Below are 19,142 nucleotides of genomic sequence, written 5' to 3'. Positions count from 1 at the left end.
TAGCCCCGCTCAGCTCGACTCAGCCCAACTCAGCACGGCACGGCTCAGCTCAGCCGCGTTTGTAGTGGAAAAGCGGCATAAGAGCCAGGACCTAATGGTTAGAGAAGCAGCTTTGGGACTAAAAGGTCACCTGTTTGAGTCCCTGAACCAGCAGGAATGACTGAAGTGCCCTTGAGCAAGGCACCTAACCCCCAACTACTCCCCAGGCTGCTCTAGGTATGTTGTATGTTGCTCTGGATAAGAGTGTCTACTGAATGCTTGTAATATAATTTTCTTTTTATTATATAGACACATTTACAAAGTACCCAAATTTATCAAAATAATTCATCAATTTCCTCACAAGTGACATGCAGTATAGAGATTTGTCATGGTTTTGATACTTCGTGTCCTGGATGTAGCTCGTTTGAAAAATACGAGTGGCGTATTTTGCAGTAAAGCACTCGTTTCCATATAACATAGTACATTAAGCACACATTCATATCCAGAGCAACATACAACAGGACCCTGGCATACCCACAACCAGGCATTAGGTGCCTTGCTCAAGACCACTTCAGCCATTCCTGCTGGTCCAGGGAATCAAACCAGCAACCTTTTGGTCCCAAAGCTGCTTCTGTAACATTTAGGCCATGGCTTCCCTTAAGAAACCATGTAGAAGCCACATAGTTCATTATACAACAGTTAGTTCTGCTCCACTAACTTGATTGGGCAATAAATAAAAAAGCTAGCCAACATGCTCTAAAATAAATGTGGATTTTATGGGATCTATTTCCTCTAGTGGAGCAAAAATAAACAGAACATTTAAATAATATTGGCTGGCTTTTTTTCATGGTCTATCAGATATATTCCATTCAGCTAGCATGATATTAAACGAGTTGAAGACAAGTTCAATATCATGCTAGCTGAATGGAATATATCTGATAGACCACGAGAAAAAGCTGGCCATTATTATTATTATTATTATTATTATTATTATTATTATTATTTTCCCTGTGTAATTTACTTAGTTACTTTTAAAATCAACAACTACACAAAATGGAACGAGCTGGCAGCCAAAATTCTCTCAAAATCGTACACTTTTAACGACACAAACTTCATGGCCATGTTTGTTTACAAGCTGTCATAGTCACTCGCTAGTGCATAAGTTTTACATCTCCAATGTGTCTCTTTTCCAGTTTTTCAATGTCCATTGGTATGTTTTTCTCTTGTAAATATGCGTGAAGAATATATAATGAAGTTTTGGTAGCCTTTCGGGTGTTCAGCATGTCTTTAGTTTCAGTTTTTAGTTAATTTATTTAGTGCTTAATTATAGCATAGCTAATCCTAGCAGTAGCACTAGATTAGCCTCGTCTTCTCTCTTTCACGGCTGGCAAAGAAATGATTGTGCGCATGCACAGCAGAAAAGTTTTGTCATTGGATCTTTGCATGAGCTCTGTTGTGTGACATCATGTTATCTTGACAGCGTGCTATATTATAACAATATTGCACACTCATTCTCCATTGGGGAGAGTGGTGTAATACATGGAGGACAAGCGATATGATAACAATATTGCATGCCATCAATAAACCCACTAGAAGGAAATAGAATACATGTTTTAATTCCATGGAAAAAGTGGTCTGTATGTATAATAATTGGTCATATTTTGTCCAAAATATCCGTTACTCAAGACTGTATTATTTTTTTGCTTATCAAACTGTTGTAGAAAAGCAATAAAAGCACGTGCAATCATGCAGTTATGTTGAATATCGGCATGTCTGTGATTATCTATGGCACTCACACTGGATTCTCGTGCTCGTGCCTACAGTCAAATCACGACTATGCCGATATTCAGTATAACCACACTCTTGCTTGTGTAATATTATGTAATTGAAGGAGCTCAGCTGCCCTAACACTTCTGTTATAAGTGAGTTTCAGGTAAATGTGTAGTCTGTTGCTTTCCCTGTTTAGGATGTCAAAATCCTTTTAATCTCATACACTACAGGTGAATAGAAATTTGGTTTTCAAAAAGTCTCAAGCAAGGTCTATAATTTAATGATTATTTCACAAATATGCTTGGTCAAGCGAACAACTGAATTTGAACATTTTGATAAACATGATGCAAGTCTGAGGTTAAACAGATGACTGTTATTTTTTCTGTTTATTATCTGCTTTGCAGTTAGGGAAGATCATTCGTGGTCCTTTCCTCAAATTTGTGGCCCATGCAGCTTCATTCACCATCTTCCTTGGTCTCCTGATTATGAATGCAGCAGATCGGTTTGAGGGGACGACTCTTCTTCCAAACATGACCATCCATGACTATCCTACACAGCTGTTCCGTATGAAAACCACTCCTTTCACTTGGATGGAGATGCTGATCATTTCCTGGGTCATAGGTTGGATATAATCTTTTAATCTATTGCATGGCGCAGGAAAAGTCATGAGTGCAGGAAAGTCACAGTATCACAGCCAAAGTGATGTAACACACTGAACTCAATTCATGTGAGGTTTGATAATTTGGTGTTATTAGGCCTGGTCAGTTCTATAAATCAAAGAAACTGTGTCTCCAGAAGAAGAAGAAGCCTTTATTTGTCACATGCATTTGTTGCAGTGAAATTTACCCTTTGCATTTAAAGGGGAACTGAAGGCAAATTTTTTATCAAAATTCTATTTATCTCATTTTATTAAATATAGGAATGCATTTTAATCACTATTTTGTCACTGCTATAGCAAGTTATGAGTGTTTGAAATATGCTCTATTATATATCAGTCCATATGTCAAAGCAATGGGCATAAACGAGATTCGCTGAGACCTGTGCGAGACATCATAGGACGGAAGTAAAATGTACAGCGGAAATCAAAGTGACCAACATCTGCCAACGTTGTCAAAAGACGCATGCACCCTCCTTAGAATGCTGACGTAATCAAGCTGGAAGTTTTCCCTGTGTCCGAAATCGCTCCCTACTCACTATATAGGGCACTATATAGTGGGGACGCCATTTTGTAGTGCTGTCCGAAACCTTAGTGAGGATTATGTGGGAAATGCACTCAGTATAATGTGTATTTCTCACAAAAATACATGCATGTATTTATTATTTTGAAAACCCACCAGCCGCCTGATCTGACATGTTTTAATTGTGTGACAGTAATGACGTAAATACCAGCGCGACGGACTAGTCCTTATCCTGTTGTCTTTCCAACTCTTCTCTACTCCATGTTGGTTCGAAGTCGTATGGAATAATCTCAATCACTGATGAAGCTGGCAAATCTCTAAATTAATCTAAATTGGAATGATATGGTGATCTGGCTGCTGTGTAAACAGTTTTCAAAATGGCAGCGCTGACACTTCACATTTGAAGTCTCGCACAAGTCTCGTGAAGATTGCGCGGATAAGCGACGCCTGCCGTGGCCCATACAAACTACATTCAACATGGTTAAAAAACAAAAAGGCTGATAAGTGTAATATAACATGCCAATACAAGTCACGATATAAGGTTAATAAAACTGAAAACGTAATTGAATAACACGTTAATTAAGAAATAAAGCAAGTTTAAAAATGACTTCAGTTCCCCTTTAACCAATCTGTAGCAATGCACACACACAAGTGAGCAATGAGCACACACACACACATACCCAGAGCAGTGGACAGCTATGCTACAGTGCCCAGGGAGCAGTTGGGGGTTAGGGGCCTTGCTCCAGGGCACTTCAGTCCAAGGCCGCCCCATGTTAACCTAACCGCATGTCTTTGGACTGTGGGAGGAGACCGGAGCAGACACGGGGAGAACATGCAAACTCCACACAGAAAGGCCCCCGTTGGCCACTGGGCTCAAACCCAGAACCTTCTTGCTGTGAGGTGACAGTGCTAATCACTACACCCCCATGCTGCCCGGGGCAGAAAAAGTCATGAGCAAACCATAGTATCACAGCCAAACTGATCTGGAACTATCCATCCATTATCTGTAGTGGCTTATCCTGTTCTACACGGTCGCAGGCAAGCTGGAGCCTATCCCAGCTGACTATAGGCGAGAGGTGGGGTACACCCTGGACAAGTCGCCAGGTCATCGCAGGGCTGATACATAGACACAAACAACCATTCACACTCACATTCACACCTACAGTCAATTTAGAGCTACCAATTATCCTAACCTGCATGTCTTTGGACTGTGGGGGAAACCGGAGCACCCGGAGGAAACCCACACAGACACGGGGAGAACATGCAAACTCCACACAGAAAGGCCCTCGCCGGTCACTGGGCTTGACAGTGCTAACCACTACACCACAGTGCCACCTGATCCAGAACTAGAGATTAAAAAATAACAAAAAGCCCTTGTTATCATCATGGAGCCATAAATAGGAAAAAAAGATCTAGAACTGTACTCCAGATAGTAATACCAGATTTATTTAACTAGAGTTTGTGTGTCAAGGTGGCACACCGAGTAGCATGGTCACCTCCAGGGTCACAGCTGGAACCCTGAGCTCAGATTACTGTCACATGATTACTCTCCCTGTGTCCATGTGGGTTTCCTGTGGGTTCTCTAGTTCCCTCCCACCACCCAAAATTACTCTTTGGTATGAAAGTGTATGTGCAAAGTGTGCTGAGATGGACTGCATATATATATATATATATATTTTTTTTTTTAAATATCATTTAAAAATCTTTAAGAGCTATACTTTGAAAAGCAATATTATCAACATTAGATTAATGTTAATGGATTTTTATTTCACAGAGATTCAACACATAACTGCAATGCTTGATAAAAGACACTTTTATAACTTGAACTCGGATGAATAGCTCATCTCATCTCATCTCATCTCATTATCTCTAGCCGCTTTATCCTTCTACAGGGTCGCAGGCAAGCTGGAGCCTATCCCAGCTGACTATGGGCGAAAGGCGGGGTACACCCTGGACAAGTCGCCAGGTCATCGCAGGGCTGATACATAGACACAAACAACCATTCACACTCACATTCACACCTACAGTCAATTTAGAGCTACCAATTATCCTAACCTGCATGTCTTTGGACTGTGGGGGAAACCGGACCACCCGGAGGAAACCCACACAGACACGGGGAGAACATGCAAACTCCACACAGAAAGGCCCTCGCCGGTCACTGGGCTTGACAGTGCTAACCACTACACCACAGTGCCACCTGATCCAGAACTAGAGATTAAAAAAATAACAAAAAGCCCTTGTTATCATCATGGAGCCATAAATAGGAAAAAAAGATATTGAACTGTACTCCAGATAGTAATACCAGATTTATTTAACTAGAGTTTGTGTGTCAAGGTGGCACACCGAGTAGCATGGTCACCTCCAGGGTCACAGCTGGAACCCTGAGCTCAGATTACTGTCACATGATTACTCTCCCTGTGTCCATGTGGGTTTCCTGTGGGTTCTCTAGTTCCCTCCCACCACCCAAAATTACTCTTTGGTATGAAAGTGTATGTGCAAAGTGTGCTGAGATGGACTGCATATATATATATATATATATAATTTTTTTTTAAAATATCATTTAAAAATCTTTAAGAGCTATACTTTGAAAAGCAATATTATCAACATTAGATTAATGTTAATGGATTTTTATTTCACAGAGATTCAACACATAACTGCAATGCTTGATAAAAGACACTTTTATAACTTGAACTCGGATGAATAGCTCTAACACTTAAATTTCACGTAACCACACATTCTATTCACAAAGCCTACCTTACCAGCCTACCTTTATCTACTCCGCTCTAACCTTTCTATCGACAGTCATAGGCCACTTTCCACACACTGTTGTGCTTACATAACTCTGTCTTATGGGCAAGAACATCACAACAGAGAGGGGCCATAAAACTTTGTTATTTGATGTTGGTTATATCATCAACATACATTAATTTTAAGCCTGGCTTAAAAGTGCTTCCTAATAAAGTAGTGCAGACAGCAATCACAGCAATCAGGCTTTACTTTATGACATTAGAGGTGTTTGATTCACAGTAATGCTCCTCATAATTCTAAAAGACAAGAGGAGTTTATGATGAGATATTGCTGTGAGATAATTAATTCTGAGTTTTGTAATATTGTCCCAAAGGAGAGTTCGATTTCTTCATAATCATATAAGATGGATATTATTTTTTTTTTACTACACAGTCCTTTTAATTTACTATCTCTGCTTTTTTCCTTGCTTCATTTTTCACATATCATTTAAATTAAATATGCCTTGCTCATCCATTTTAAAGGAATGATTTGGGCTGAATGCAAGGAGATCTGGTCTCAAGGCCCTCGGGAATATCTGTTGGAACCCTGGAATCTGTTGGACTTTGGGATGCTGGCCATCTTTGTATCATCATTCATAGCAAGATTCATGGCTTTCTGGCATGCCTATACTGCACAGAGTTATGTTGATGAGCACTACACGGACTTCTCGAACATAACGTTGCCCTATGACATTGAGTATTATCGCTTAGGTAAGTTTGACTATAAAATGATGAATGGGTCAGAACAGGACATGAAGAACTGAATATATGTATACAGTGGTACTTCGAAAGTTTGTGAACCCTTTAGAATTTTCGATATTTCTGCATAAATATGACCTAAAACATCATCAGATTTTCACACAAGTCCTAAAAGTAGATAAAGAGAACCCAGTTAAACAAATGAGACAAAAATATTATACTTGGTCATTTATTTATTGAGGAAAATGATCCAATATTACATATCTGTGAGTGGCAAAAGTATGTGAACCTTTGCTTTCAGTATCTGGTGTGACCCCCTCGTGCAGCAATAACTGCAACTAAATGTTTCCGGTAACTGTTGATCAGTCCTGCACACCGGCTTGGAGGAATTTTAGCCCATTCCTCTGTACAGAACAGCTTCAACTCTGGGATGTTGGTGGGTTTCCTCACATGAACTTCTCACTTCAGGTCCTTCCACAACATTTCGATTGGATTAAGGTCAGGACTTTGACTTGGCCATTCCAAAACATTAACTTTATTCTTCTTTAACCATTCTTTGGTAGAATGTCTTGTGTGCTTAGGGCCTTTGTCTTGCTGCATGACCCACCTTCTCTTGAGATTCACTTCATGGACAGATGTCCTGAAATTTTCCTTTAGAATTCGCTGGTATAATTCAGAATTCATTGTTCCATCAATGATAGCAAGCTGCCCTGGCACAGATGCAACAAAGCAGGCCCAAACCATGATACTACCACCACCATGTTTCACAGATGGGATAAGGTTCTTATGCTGGAATGCAGTGTTTTCCTTTCTCCAAACATAACGCTTCTCATTGAAACCAAAAAGTTCTATTTTGGTCTCATCCGTCCACAAAACTTTCCAATGGCCTTCTGGCTTGTCCACGTGATATTTAGCAAACTGCAGACGAGCAGCAATGTTCTTTTTGGAGAGTAGTGGCTTTCTCCTTGCAACCCTTCCATGCACACCATTGTTGTTCAGTGTTCTCCTGATGGTGGACTCATGAACATTAACATTAGCCAGTTTGAGAGAGGCCTTCAGTTGCTTAGAAGTTACCCTGGGGTCCTTTTTGACCTCGCCGACTATTACACGCCTTGCTCTTGGAGTGATCTTTGTTGGTCATCCACTCCTGGGGAGGGTAACAATGATCTTGAATTTCCTCCATTTGTACACAATCTGTCTGACTGTGGATTGATGGAGTCCAAACTCTTTAGAGATGGTTTTGTAACCTTTTCCAGCCTGATGAGCATCAACAACACTTTTTCTGAGGTCCTCAGAAATCTCCTTTGTTTGTGCCATGATACACTTCCACAAACATGTGTTGTGAAGATCAGACTTTAATAGATCCCTGTTCTTTAAATAAAACAGGGTGCCCACTCACACCTGATTGTCATCCCATTGATTGAAAACACCTGACTCTAATTTCACCTTCAAATGAACTGCTTATCCTAGAGGTTCACATACTTTTGCCACTCACAGATATGTAATATTGGATCTCATCTCATCTCACCTCATTATCTCTAGCCGCTTTATCCTGTTCTACAGGGTCACAGGCAAGCTGGAGCCTATCCCAGCTGACTACGGACAAAAGGCGGGGTACACCCTGGACAAGTCGCCAGGTCATCACAGGGCTAACATATAGACACAGACAACCATTCACACCTACGATCAATTTAGAGTCACCAGTTAACCTAACCTGCATGTCTTTGGACTGTGAGGGAAACCGGAGCACCTGGAGGAAACCCACACAGACATGGGGAGACCATGCAAACTCCGCACAGAAAGGCCCTCGCCGGCCACAGGGCTTGAACCCGGACCTTCTTGCTGTGAGGCAACAGCGCTAACCACTACACCACCGTGCTGCCCCTCAATAAATAAATGACCAAATATAATATTTTTGTCTCATTTATTTAACTGGGTTCTCTTTATCTACTTTTAGGACTTGTGTGAAAATCTGATGATGTTTTAGATCATATTTATGCAGAAATATGGAAAATTCTAAAGGGTTCACAAACTTTCAAGTACCACTGTTTTTGATGTATAGAGTATTTGTTTATGTTAGTAGTTTAAGAGGAAACATATTTTGCTACAATATGTACATTAATTTTTAAAACATACTTATATGCACTAAAGGTTTATGTTAGTTTGTCCCAGTGTTGTAGTCAAGTCACTAAGCCTCGAGTCCAAGTCCAGTCTCCAGTCGCCAGTGTTCAAGTCTGAGTTAAGTCCATGTCATTAAAGAAAATTTTGAGTCGAGTCCACTATTGATCCGAGTCGAGTCCGAGAACAAGACTCCAACCGCACCATTTGATGGTGGCTGTTGCTGCCTTTATGTGAAACCATCTCTGCTACTGTGTTGGACTAATGTCACTGCCCCACTGACTGCCCCATTTTAGTTAACAGGCTACAGATAAAAAGCTTGTTCATCGCTCAGCAAGCCCCGCCCACTATCAACAGGGCAAATAACATGAGAGAGGGTTAACACTAGCTAGTTCATCACTCAGCAAGCCCCGCTATTAACAGAGCAATGGACACAGTGTGTCACTTCCTTTTCTGGGTGGAGTCTTACCAAATGACGATTGAAGTTCAAGGTTGTCCCCGTCATCTCCTTGATAGTTCTTCTACATATGGAATACATAGCAGTGCATTTTTTCCCACTGCATGAGAAGTCTGCATAAGCAAAGTGGACAATCCTAGGGGCTTCTCTCCAGGCATTTTAGTGCCATTAACGTTAGTTTGTTCCTGAACATGATGTATGAACAGGTTAATGTGTGTTCTCTTGCACGGAATTAGTATAAAAATTAATGTAGATGTAAATATCTTATGCCAAATTATTATGGCATGTTACAAAAAGTAAAGAAAAAAATCCAAGGCCTCATCTCCATTTTACGAATCTGCATGCAGTTAATACACGAGTCCGTGTCCAAGTCCGAGTCATCAGTGCTCAAGTCCAAGTCCAAGTCATGAGTCCTTAAAATTAGGGCATGAGTCGGAGTCCTAGACTTGAGTACTACAAGCCTGGTTTGGACACCATGGTTTTCATAAAACTCCATGATATTTCACTGAGCTATGATGTAGCCTATTTGTTCAAGCCCTCTAGTGGTGTAGATGTCAGTATCTAGAGTCTGTTGTCAAATTTGAGCTTTTTTTTTTTTTTTTTAAATTATGACCAGGTTCTTGCCCAAACTGATAATCACATCAGCAGTTTTTCTTTTGCTAATCAGACACAAGGTACACCACCACACTTGCCAAAGCAGTTGGGGTTAGGTGCCTTGCTCAAGGGCACTTGAACCAAGCCTGCTGGTTCAGGGAATCAAACCAGCAACCTCTTGATCCCAAAGCTATTTCTCTAACCATGTGTCCATGGCTTTTTCTGTTTCTTTATTGTGGAGCATTCAATAACTGAGCAGGCGTGTCTCTTCAGGCCTTGTTCACAGCCTGCCAGAACTCTTGATGGAACATGGCCAAGTATCTGGGATAATTTTACTATTTAAAAAATCATGTTCCAATAAGACCACAATAAAATACACCTGACATATAGAAACAATAGTTATATCATAGTTTAATTTGATTATTTTTAAACCATAATCTATTCTAGAACATGTCTTTCCTTTATGTCATGAGCAACCACTGGTGTGCAGTGCAAACATTTTTTGAACAGTGAGACCTAAATTGAATTAGTAAAACAAAATAGGAAATGACTCTAATTTGCCCTCTGAAGAAGTGTGCTTAATGATTTTGTACAAGGCCACTCCTAGAATGTTTTTCTTCTTCTATGCCAGTGTTTTGAAGTGAATTGGTTTAATTATGATTTTATGGATTTAAAAAAATGAACTTGAATCAATTTAGAATATTAAACTTGTGCATTTGTGTTAATTAAAATATTTGTGTCCCTATGTTTTTCTAAACTCTACATTCTTAGAAAAACTCTATTGTATGATCATGCCAATGATTGTAAAAATAAATATGTTATATTGGGGGGAAATGCCTTCTTTTGAAAATAGCTTCTTATTTGCATTTTCCACATTTAGCAGTTCTGCACAGATAACATTTGACTGACCAGACTTTTGTTTTTCTATGTAGCACGCATCTATTGGGTGCCATCTGACCCCCAACTGATCTCAGAGGGTCTGTATGCCATTGCAGTAGTGCTGAGCTTCTCGCGGATCGCCTACATCCTACCAGCCAATGAGAGCTTTGGGCCCCTGCAGATCTCCCTGGGCAGGACTGTCAAAGACATCTTTAAGTTCATGGTGATCTTCATTATGGTGTTTGTGGCCTTTATGTTTGGCATGTTTAACCTCTACTCCTACTACCTCGGAGCAAAGCAAAACAATGCCTTCACAACGTGAGTAGCTTGGAATCTGTTGTGATTTTGTTTGCAAACTGCAGGTTTTTTTCACACAAAGGCTTCAGCTGCACCAGTAGAGCACTAGGATGTGTTTCCAAAATCAGTCATCTATCAACTAAACAGGCCTCTTATATTAAATTCTACGAATCACACAAAGTCAGGTTTATAATCTTTGACTTTACAGTGATTTAAATTTCAAACCAACCCAACGCATCATCAAATTTCATAATTTCATCATGATCCAATCAATTTGATTCAGTTATTTTAATAGAATTTAGAGTTACAAAGTTGTCTGAAGTATGTGTATGGAGAAGTGAAATAAAGGCAATAAAAGCAATACACCAAGCTTTATATTCATAAAAAAAATCCACTGTAGTTATGGTGTAATTGCTATAAATATTCAAATCACCATAAATTCATACACAGACACACACATACATGTCCAGGAAATCCAGAAAATCACAATTAGCTGCTATAATATAATTTGAGTAATAAATGTAGAATACAATGAGCATGGTTCTATACTATACTCATCATCTCTAGTCGCTTTATCCTTCTACAGGGTCGCAGGCAAGCTGGAGCCTATCCCAGCTGACTATGGGCAAAAGGTGGGGTACACCCTGGACAAGTCGCCAGGTCATCACAGGGCTGACACATAGACAACCATTCACACCTACGGTCAATTTAGAGTCACCAGTTAACCTAACCTGCATGTCTTTGGACTGTGGGGGAAACCAGAGCACCCGGAGGAAACCCACGCGGACAACATGCAAACTCCGCACAGAAAGGCCCTCGCCGGCCCCAGGGCTCGAACCCAGGACCTTCTTACTATGAGGCAACAGCATTAACCACTACACCACCGTGCCGCCCTATACTATACGAAATTATATCTCTCATCAAAAAATTCCCGTGCAGGGATTGGCCAAGGATGGCTCATTTGACATAAAATAGTTTCACCGTTGATTAAGTAATGTATCTCATGACAACAAAAATTATGATGATATGGTGTGTGTGTGTGTGTGATGGTGTGAGTCAGTCATGGTATATCCTGGCTATACCATGAACTGATGTCACAATTTCAAGCTATGGCCGATTTAAGTCACAGCTGTGGCTCCACGAGCATTTCTGTGTATGTAGGTTTACGTATCATGATCATGCCTAGTGAGGCAGGTGATAGCATGGTTAAAAAAGAAGAAAAAAAGAAAAAGCGACAACATGTTACATGCGCAGATTGAAGGTCGTGCTAACGTAAACAATAAACATGGCTGCCTCCAGTGAGTTTATGCCGAGATTCAATCTCATAGACGAATGTTAAAAGTTAACACTTTTAGTTTGGGAATTCTTTGATGAGGGATATGTAACAGTTATTCCACAAAATCGGGTCGTACATGAGCTGATAGCTGACGAGGCGCGTAGCACTGAGTTAGCTATAAGCTATGTATGACAAGATTGAGGGGAATAACTGTTTTATTCTATCCACATTCAGTGGATTTTGAGAAACAGAGCATTTTTATTTTTTGCAAATTTGATAAATAAAAACGTTATACAAAACATCCGACAAAATCATTTCTGCTTAGGATGTAAACAAACCAGCGAAATGACAGGAGCAATTTGTGAAAAATGCTATAATAATAATTCTTGAAAAATAACAAAAAGATCTGTTCTTACCATCAAATACTTTCATTCCACATTTTGTTGCTTTTTTTGTATTTTTTTGGCGTTTTGTTTTCAAGTAGAGTTTTTGTTTCATCCTCGGTTGGTTCAATCCATTTTGTTTTTCTCTACTCACAGCATGAGCTGATAATCTAGTAGTAGAATAGCCAATCAGGGTGTGCGATTGCTCATATCTAGTGAATGTGGATAGAATAAAAATCAAATATAGCATGCACTGAGAGGCACCGGTAATTATGGGTTCTCTTCACTGACTGGCGTACTGTTTTCTTCAGGACTGTGCCCCTCACAAAATAGTACTCTACCAGTCACTGAAGAGAATCCATAATTTCAACCCGAGCCTCTCAGTGCATGGTATATTTGATTACTTTGCAATACTATACTATACTATGAAGGAACTTCAATAGTTCTCGGCCTCACCCAGAAACAAGGGGCATAACTCCCATTTTGGGGCATAACTGTCTATATAATAAGTGGCAAATTTGTTTGTTTGTTTGTTTGTCTTGAGCTAACGTCACCATTTCTTGAGAGATTTTCACCAAATTTGGCAAGTAGGTCCAGAGATGACCCGAAATTTTGCAGATATAAACAAAATTCATGTACAGGCTCCAGGGAGGTCCCTGGGGGGCACAACATCCACCCACCACCTCCCTCAATGCCTTTCACATTACATTTATCAACACAAACTCTCGATGGATCTTCACTAAACTTGGCACATAGGTACAGTTTGGCAGAACTCAGAAATTCTATATTTGGGCCCCAGGGGTCCCCATTGAGCCCCTGGGTGGTGGATGTTTGGATTCTTGTTTGTCTTGGGTTAACATCACCGTTTCTTGACAGAGCTTCACCAAATTTGATATGAAAGTCTGGGGGCAACCCAGAATTTTGCAAAACCTAGGCAACGCCAGGTAACCTGCTAATATACTATAAAGTCTTATATCACTTTCCACAAAAACTCAAATGAAAGAAGCAATCGATTGAAAAATGAGAGGAAAGCTTCAAGCTGGTGTGATGTTGCTCCAGGACAATGTGCCCATCCACACAGCACAGGTAGCAGGGGCAGGAGCAGCCAAATGTAGCTTTGAACTGTTACCCCATGCACCTTACTCACCCGACCTGGCACCGTCTGACTTCTATCTGTTTCCCAAACTGAAATCCCACTCGCGTGGTCGCCATTTTCAGAGTGATGATGAAGTCATCCATGCTGTTGAGGAGGATCTGGAGGCTCAAGCTGTGACCTTCTGTGAAGGGATCGTGAAGCTTGAATGTCAGTAGACCAAGTGCATTGCAGTTAAAGGAGACCATGTTGAAAAATAATGCAAGAACAATCTTTCTCCTGTGATGTTTTCTGGGTGAGGCCCAAAACTTTTTGAAGTACCCTTGTATACTATACTATAGTTCTACGTATTATGACAATGATGGGTACTTGCTGGGATTTGATCTGTTGAGCTAATTATGAATAATGACTTTTCTAAATGTTTTTTAGACATTCCTCTGAAAATGTCTTGTTTTTGATGTCTTGTTTTGTCACATGGATAAAAAGCTGTTGGCACTAGCATTTAAAGACATACTGCATGTGGGAGTTTGGCAAATCGAGTGACTTACAGCGAGTGGACTGAAGAGTGTTTATGCAAACTGGCCATAAGAATTTAGTCATACCCTGGGCAATCATTAACAATAGCACACTGTACAGTTTAGGAAAGTGACTTTCAAGATCTTGGATATGTTTATGTCCAATTCATGGCATACTGTAATTGATTTAGGATTTTAATTGTTTACCAAACTCCGTCATTTATTTACTTGCTGTTCTGAGGCATATAAAAGTTTATCATGGTTCAGCTAAATGTAGATTAATAAAGGTCACAGTATGAGTTGAAAATGACGGTCTTTTCTTAATTTATAAGTTTACAGATGCATTATTTTGGATGAAATAATCATCATTCTGATGGGCAGATTAAAAACAGACATCCATTTCCTCATAGCTTACCAGCTTGTGTTGTCAATGTGGGCTTGAGAGAGAGAGAAAGAAATCCTGTTCATGTTTGTCTTTAATCACACACACACACACACACACACACACACACACCTCAATGTAAACTGATGTTTGCTTTTATAACATTTAACACTTTCTTCTTTGATGGAATCCTTCTTTTCGTTTTCTCCCACTAGTGTTGAAGAGAGCTTTAAAACGTTGTTCTGGGCCATTTTTGGACTTTCCGAGGTCAAATCAGTTGTCATTAATAATGGACATAAATTCATCGAAAATATTGGCTACGTCCTTTATGGAGTTTACAATGTTATCATGGTTATTGTCCTCCTCAACATGCTCATCGCTATGATCAACAGCTCATTTCAGGAAATTGAGGTAATCTGGACACACACACACACACACACCAATATCCTGATTTTCCTAACCTTTTTATATCCTACTAATTGCCCAGCAATTAGCTTCATGCCTACTTTTATCTAATTTTTTAATATTTTCAAATAAACAACTCGGATATGTATATAAATCTGATCATTCTTTAGTTGTTGCTCCATGCAGAGATTTGGCAACAAGTTTGTAAAATAATTGTAAAAATCCTCTTGAGTTATAACTCTATTACTTGTACAATAAAAAAATACTTCTATATCAACATACAAAATGTATATTTCGTGTCAGGCAACAGATACGGTTGCAAATGCCAGTGACTAATAGCTTTATTTATAAAACTGACAAAGAAATCCAAATCGTGAAATAAAAGTGAGGTCAAATAATAAGCAATGGTCAGGTGATGTACAAACAGAATAAATTGTGATAGACAAGAGCAAAAATGAGAACACCAGGACAGGATCAAATATGAGGGAGACTATGACACAAAAACAGGAAGCATATACTTCACATTGGGTGAGGGCACTGACAGTCCTTATAGACCCGTTCACAGTTTGTACACAGTGATGACGTAGTATGTATGCACGCACATTTCACTAATGGAAGTATGGCAGAGTAAGGCATGGGTTATAATCAACAAATGAGAAAACTATGTCCTCACAGTGAATTGCATCTGTATGGCAGGGTAAGTAGCTGATTATTTGGCGTTGTGGGCTTGTAGTTAACATAGTTCAGAGCTCTATGATATACAGTTGTGGTCAGAAGTTTACATGCAGTGACATGAATGTCATCTTGGATATGAATGTCATGGCAATATTTGGGGTTTCAGTAATTTCTTTCAACTGTTCTTTTCCTGTAGCAGAATGTACAGCATACATCTTTAATTAAAAAAAATTAGAATTTGGTGCACAAGTTTTAATTTTCTTTGGGTTTTCTGAAATCAACACAGGGTGAAAATTATACATACAGGGTCAAAAATATACATACATCATACCTAATATTTGGGTAAAATGTCTCTTTTCAAGATTCACCTTGACCAAACATTTTTGTTTACCATGAACAGTCTTCTGGCAGATTCTGGTTGGATATTTCACGACTCTTCATGGTAGAATTGGTAGAGTTCAATTAAATTTTTTTTTTCTTGGCATGGACTCAGCTTATAAGGACGGTCCATATATTTTCAACAGGGTTGAAATCAGGACTTGTTTTAAGCTTAATGTTAGCCTGTTTTATCCTCCACAACCAGCTCTGATGTGTGTTTGGGTTCATTGTCCTGTTGTAACTCCCAAGTCGTGTTCAAGTTTCTGATGGTTTATGCCGAAGAAATCTGAGGTAGTCCTCCTTCTTCATTATTCCATCCATTTTGTGCAATGAACCAGTTCCACTGGCAGCAAAACAGCTCCAGAGCATGATGATCCTACCAACACCACCAGCTGGTACAGTGTCCCTCTGTACATGGTGGTCATTGTGGCCAAACTCAATCTTTGTCTCATCTGACCATACAGCTTTCCTCCAGAAGGCTTTTTCTTTGTCCATGTGGTCAGTTGCAAACTTTAGTTAAGCTTGAAGGTGTCAGTTTTGGAGCAGGGGTTATTTCTTGGATATCAGCCTCTTAGTCCATGGTGATCTGAACTGTAGACAGTGATCCATCAGCTTCCAGTTCATGGCAGGGCTGTGCCAAGGTGGTTCCCAGGTTGTTCCTGACCATCCAAACCAGTTTCCTTTCAGCTGAGGGTGACAGTTTGGGTTTTCTTGAAGCAAAGTACTGTAGCTTGGCAAAGTGACTGCACCTCACAATAACTTGGATACAATTGTTTGAACTGATCATGGAATTTGCAGTTGTTTAGAAATGGCTCCAAAAGACATTCCAGAGTTGTGTATGCCTGCAATCCTCTTTCTCAGATCTGCACTGAGCTCCTTGGACTTTCCCATTTTACTGTATGTTGGTCAATCCAATGAGTGCTGTAAACAAACCCTTTTTATGAAGGCACAGAGAAGCTACCAGCTGTAGTCAATCATGATCACTAACAGGAAGTTAAGAGACCTTGGCCTTGGCAAGATAAGAGACATTTTGGAAGTTTCAGCACCTCTGAATTAATAATCTAAGTGAGTGTATGTAAATTATTGACCCTATATGTATAATTCTGACCCTCTGTTGATTTCAGAAAACCCAAAGAAAATTAAAACTTGTGCACCCACTCCTAGTGTTTTTTTAATTAAAGATGTATGCTGTACAATCATTCTGCCACAGAAAAAGAACAGTTCAAAGAAATGACTGAAACCCCAAATATTACCATGACATTCATATCCAAGATGACATTCATGTCACTGTATGTAAACTCCTGACCACAACTGTAGCTGTTATGCTAACATGAATTATGCTTCTGTGTTACTGTCCTTTCAAATTTAACTTAGGCTATTACTCTCCTTACCATATCAAAAATCATATGCCATGCCCCTGTAACTTAGATAGACAGATAATCTTACCTGATATAAAGTGGGTGCTGCAGACGTGAGCATTTTTGATTGTGTCCTCATTCCAGTCAACATGTTTAATTGCTTGCAGCCACAGACACCGCTGGTTGCTCTGAAACGGTCATAATCCTGTCAGGATCCTGTAAAACTTGAGTGCACCAGTGGAATATTAATTCTGACAACCGTATACACAACCACCAGACATTCTGATGCTGGAAACATTTTTTATTAGATTTTAAATGCTTGCTACCTTGTCTGTGTCGGTCAGAATGGCTGGGGAACAACAACAATTCCGTTGCCTAAGTGCGCGCACAATTTTTGATGACGTCTGCTATGATGGGATCTATATACTGTGGTAGTGAAATCAGGAGAGTGTGAATGTGATGGTGAGTGTGTGAGTTGGGAGTTGGACTCCATGGTGGCCATGTTTGTGGGCTACGTGGCGTTATGGGTGTTGTAGTTGGACACAGATTTGAACGTTGACTTGACATGACATTTAGTAGTTGTCAGAAGATTATTCTTTTCTAAAGTCAACTGTTAGAATATTTATATAGTACAAGAACGTCATTCTGATATGCAGATAAATTGGTCCAAAGTTTAAATAATTTACAAAATGTGAATAATTGTAGGCGCATGTGCCTACTAGCTAGCTTATCAGTAAAGGTAACAGTTCAGGGCTCAACATTAACTTTTTAACCCACTTGTCCAGTCGGACAAGCAGCAAAATTTTTCATTTGTCCTGACCATAGCCTTTTTATCCCTATGTATTTACTAGTTCAGTGAAAGGAAAGTGATAAAGTTTATCAAAAAGCAGGTATAGTTATGATAATCATTATGTTTTAGTGATCTATAATTTTTCAATAAAACTCAAACTTTAATTGTAACAATAAACAAAAACTATCCAATGCCCTATTATGGTGCGTGTGTTGTTATAACCCATGACCCGATCTGCAGTTTTGAGTTAGACTCACCCAAATTCAAAGCTTCTGGAGGAAATAAAGTTACATCTTGATTAATCCAGTAAAACTTGAAATATAAACTAATTTAATGAAATGAAACTGAAAGAAAACAAGATGGACACGATAAGGGGGACAGAACCACATTGTGAATGAAAACAAACTGTAAGTGAGTTTAGCACTGTTGTAAAATTCCTGTAAAATATTTTATGACATTTGTAAACATTAATGTGGACCATACAAAATAAAAATACAATGCACATCCGAATGAAATGAAGATTCACCACAGATATTTATTTTATTGAGATATTTGATCGCAATTTCTCCAATTTCAATTAATTCAGAGTCTAATAATCTACACTGTAAACAAAAAAGGCTTAGACATGTCTTATTTAAATACCCCTAAATGTAACACTTAGATGACATGTCTTGGGTATTTCAAAATACCTGGAAGACATGTCTAGGGTATTTAGCAATGCCTGGAAGACATGTCTTGTGTCTATTGATAGGTGTTGGTGTCTTTATAGTAGACACGTGTTGTCTTGTATCCTGCGTATACACCCATGTCTTCCTAGAAGACACTGAAGTATTATTTAAATACCCTGGTGTTTCATGTAAATACCCTAGACATGTCTTTTTTTTTACAGTGTACTGTATAATAAAATATTATGACGATTATTTTTACACACGTGCTGTACTCGGCTTCCCCAGAATTTTGTAAACAATAACACGGCTGGATCACTGAGGGGATTGAAGTAGTTTTGTTGGAACTTTATTGATGTAACTCTTGAGTAATTTCTATAAAAATGGTGATTTTCAACAAATATTCAATTTGTCCTGTTGGACAGGCAGATGCAGACTTAACTTGTCCGGACCAAACATTTGGTT

General features: G+C 39.3%; 1 protein-coding gene across 1 annotated transcript in view; it reads left to right on the top strand.

The window, feature by feature from the left end:
• Nucleotides 1-19,142, top strand: part of trpc6b (transient receptor potential cation channel, subfamily C, member 6b) — a 42,099-nt gene that overhangs the window by 16,082 nt on the left and 6,875 nt on the right. Inside the window, exons 5-8 of the mRNA XM_060924335.1 lie at nt 2,154-2,370; nt 6,197-6,424; nt 10,514-10,778; nt 14,622-14,817. Of these exons, the coding sequence (XP_060780318.1) occupies nt 2,154-2,370; nt 6,197-6,424; nt 10,514-10,778; nt 14,622-14,817 (906 nt within the window). The remainder of the gene's footprint in view (nt 1-2,153; nt 2,371-6,196; nt 6,425-10,513; nt 10,779-14,621; nt 14,818-19,142) is intronic.

The sequence above is a fragment of the Neoarius graeffei genome, chromosome 6, assembly GCF_027579695.1.
Source record: "Neoarius graeffei isolate fNeoGra1 chromosome 6, fNeoGra1.pri, whole genome shotgun sequence".
Taxonomy (NCBI): domain Eukaryota; kingdom Metazoa; phylum Chordata; class Actinopteri; order Siluriformes; family Ariidae; genus Neoarius; species Neoarius graeffei.
The sequence above is the reverse complement of the archived record's forward strand: the minus strand, read 5'-3'. Positions and strand labels throughout refer to the sequence as shown.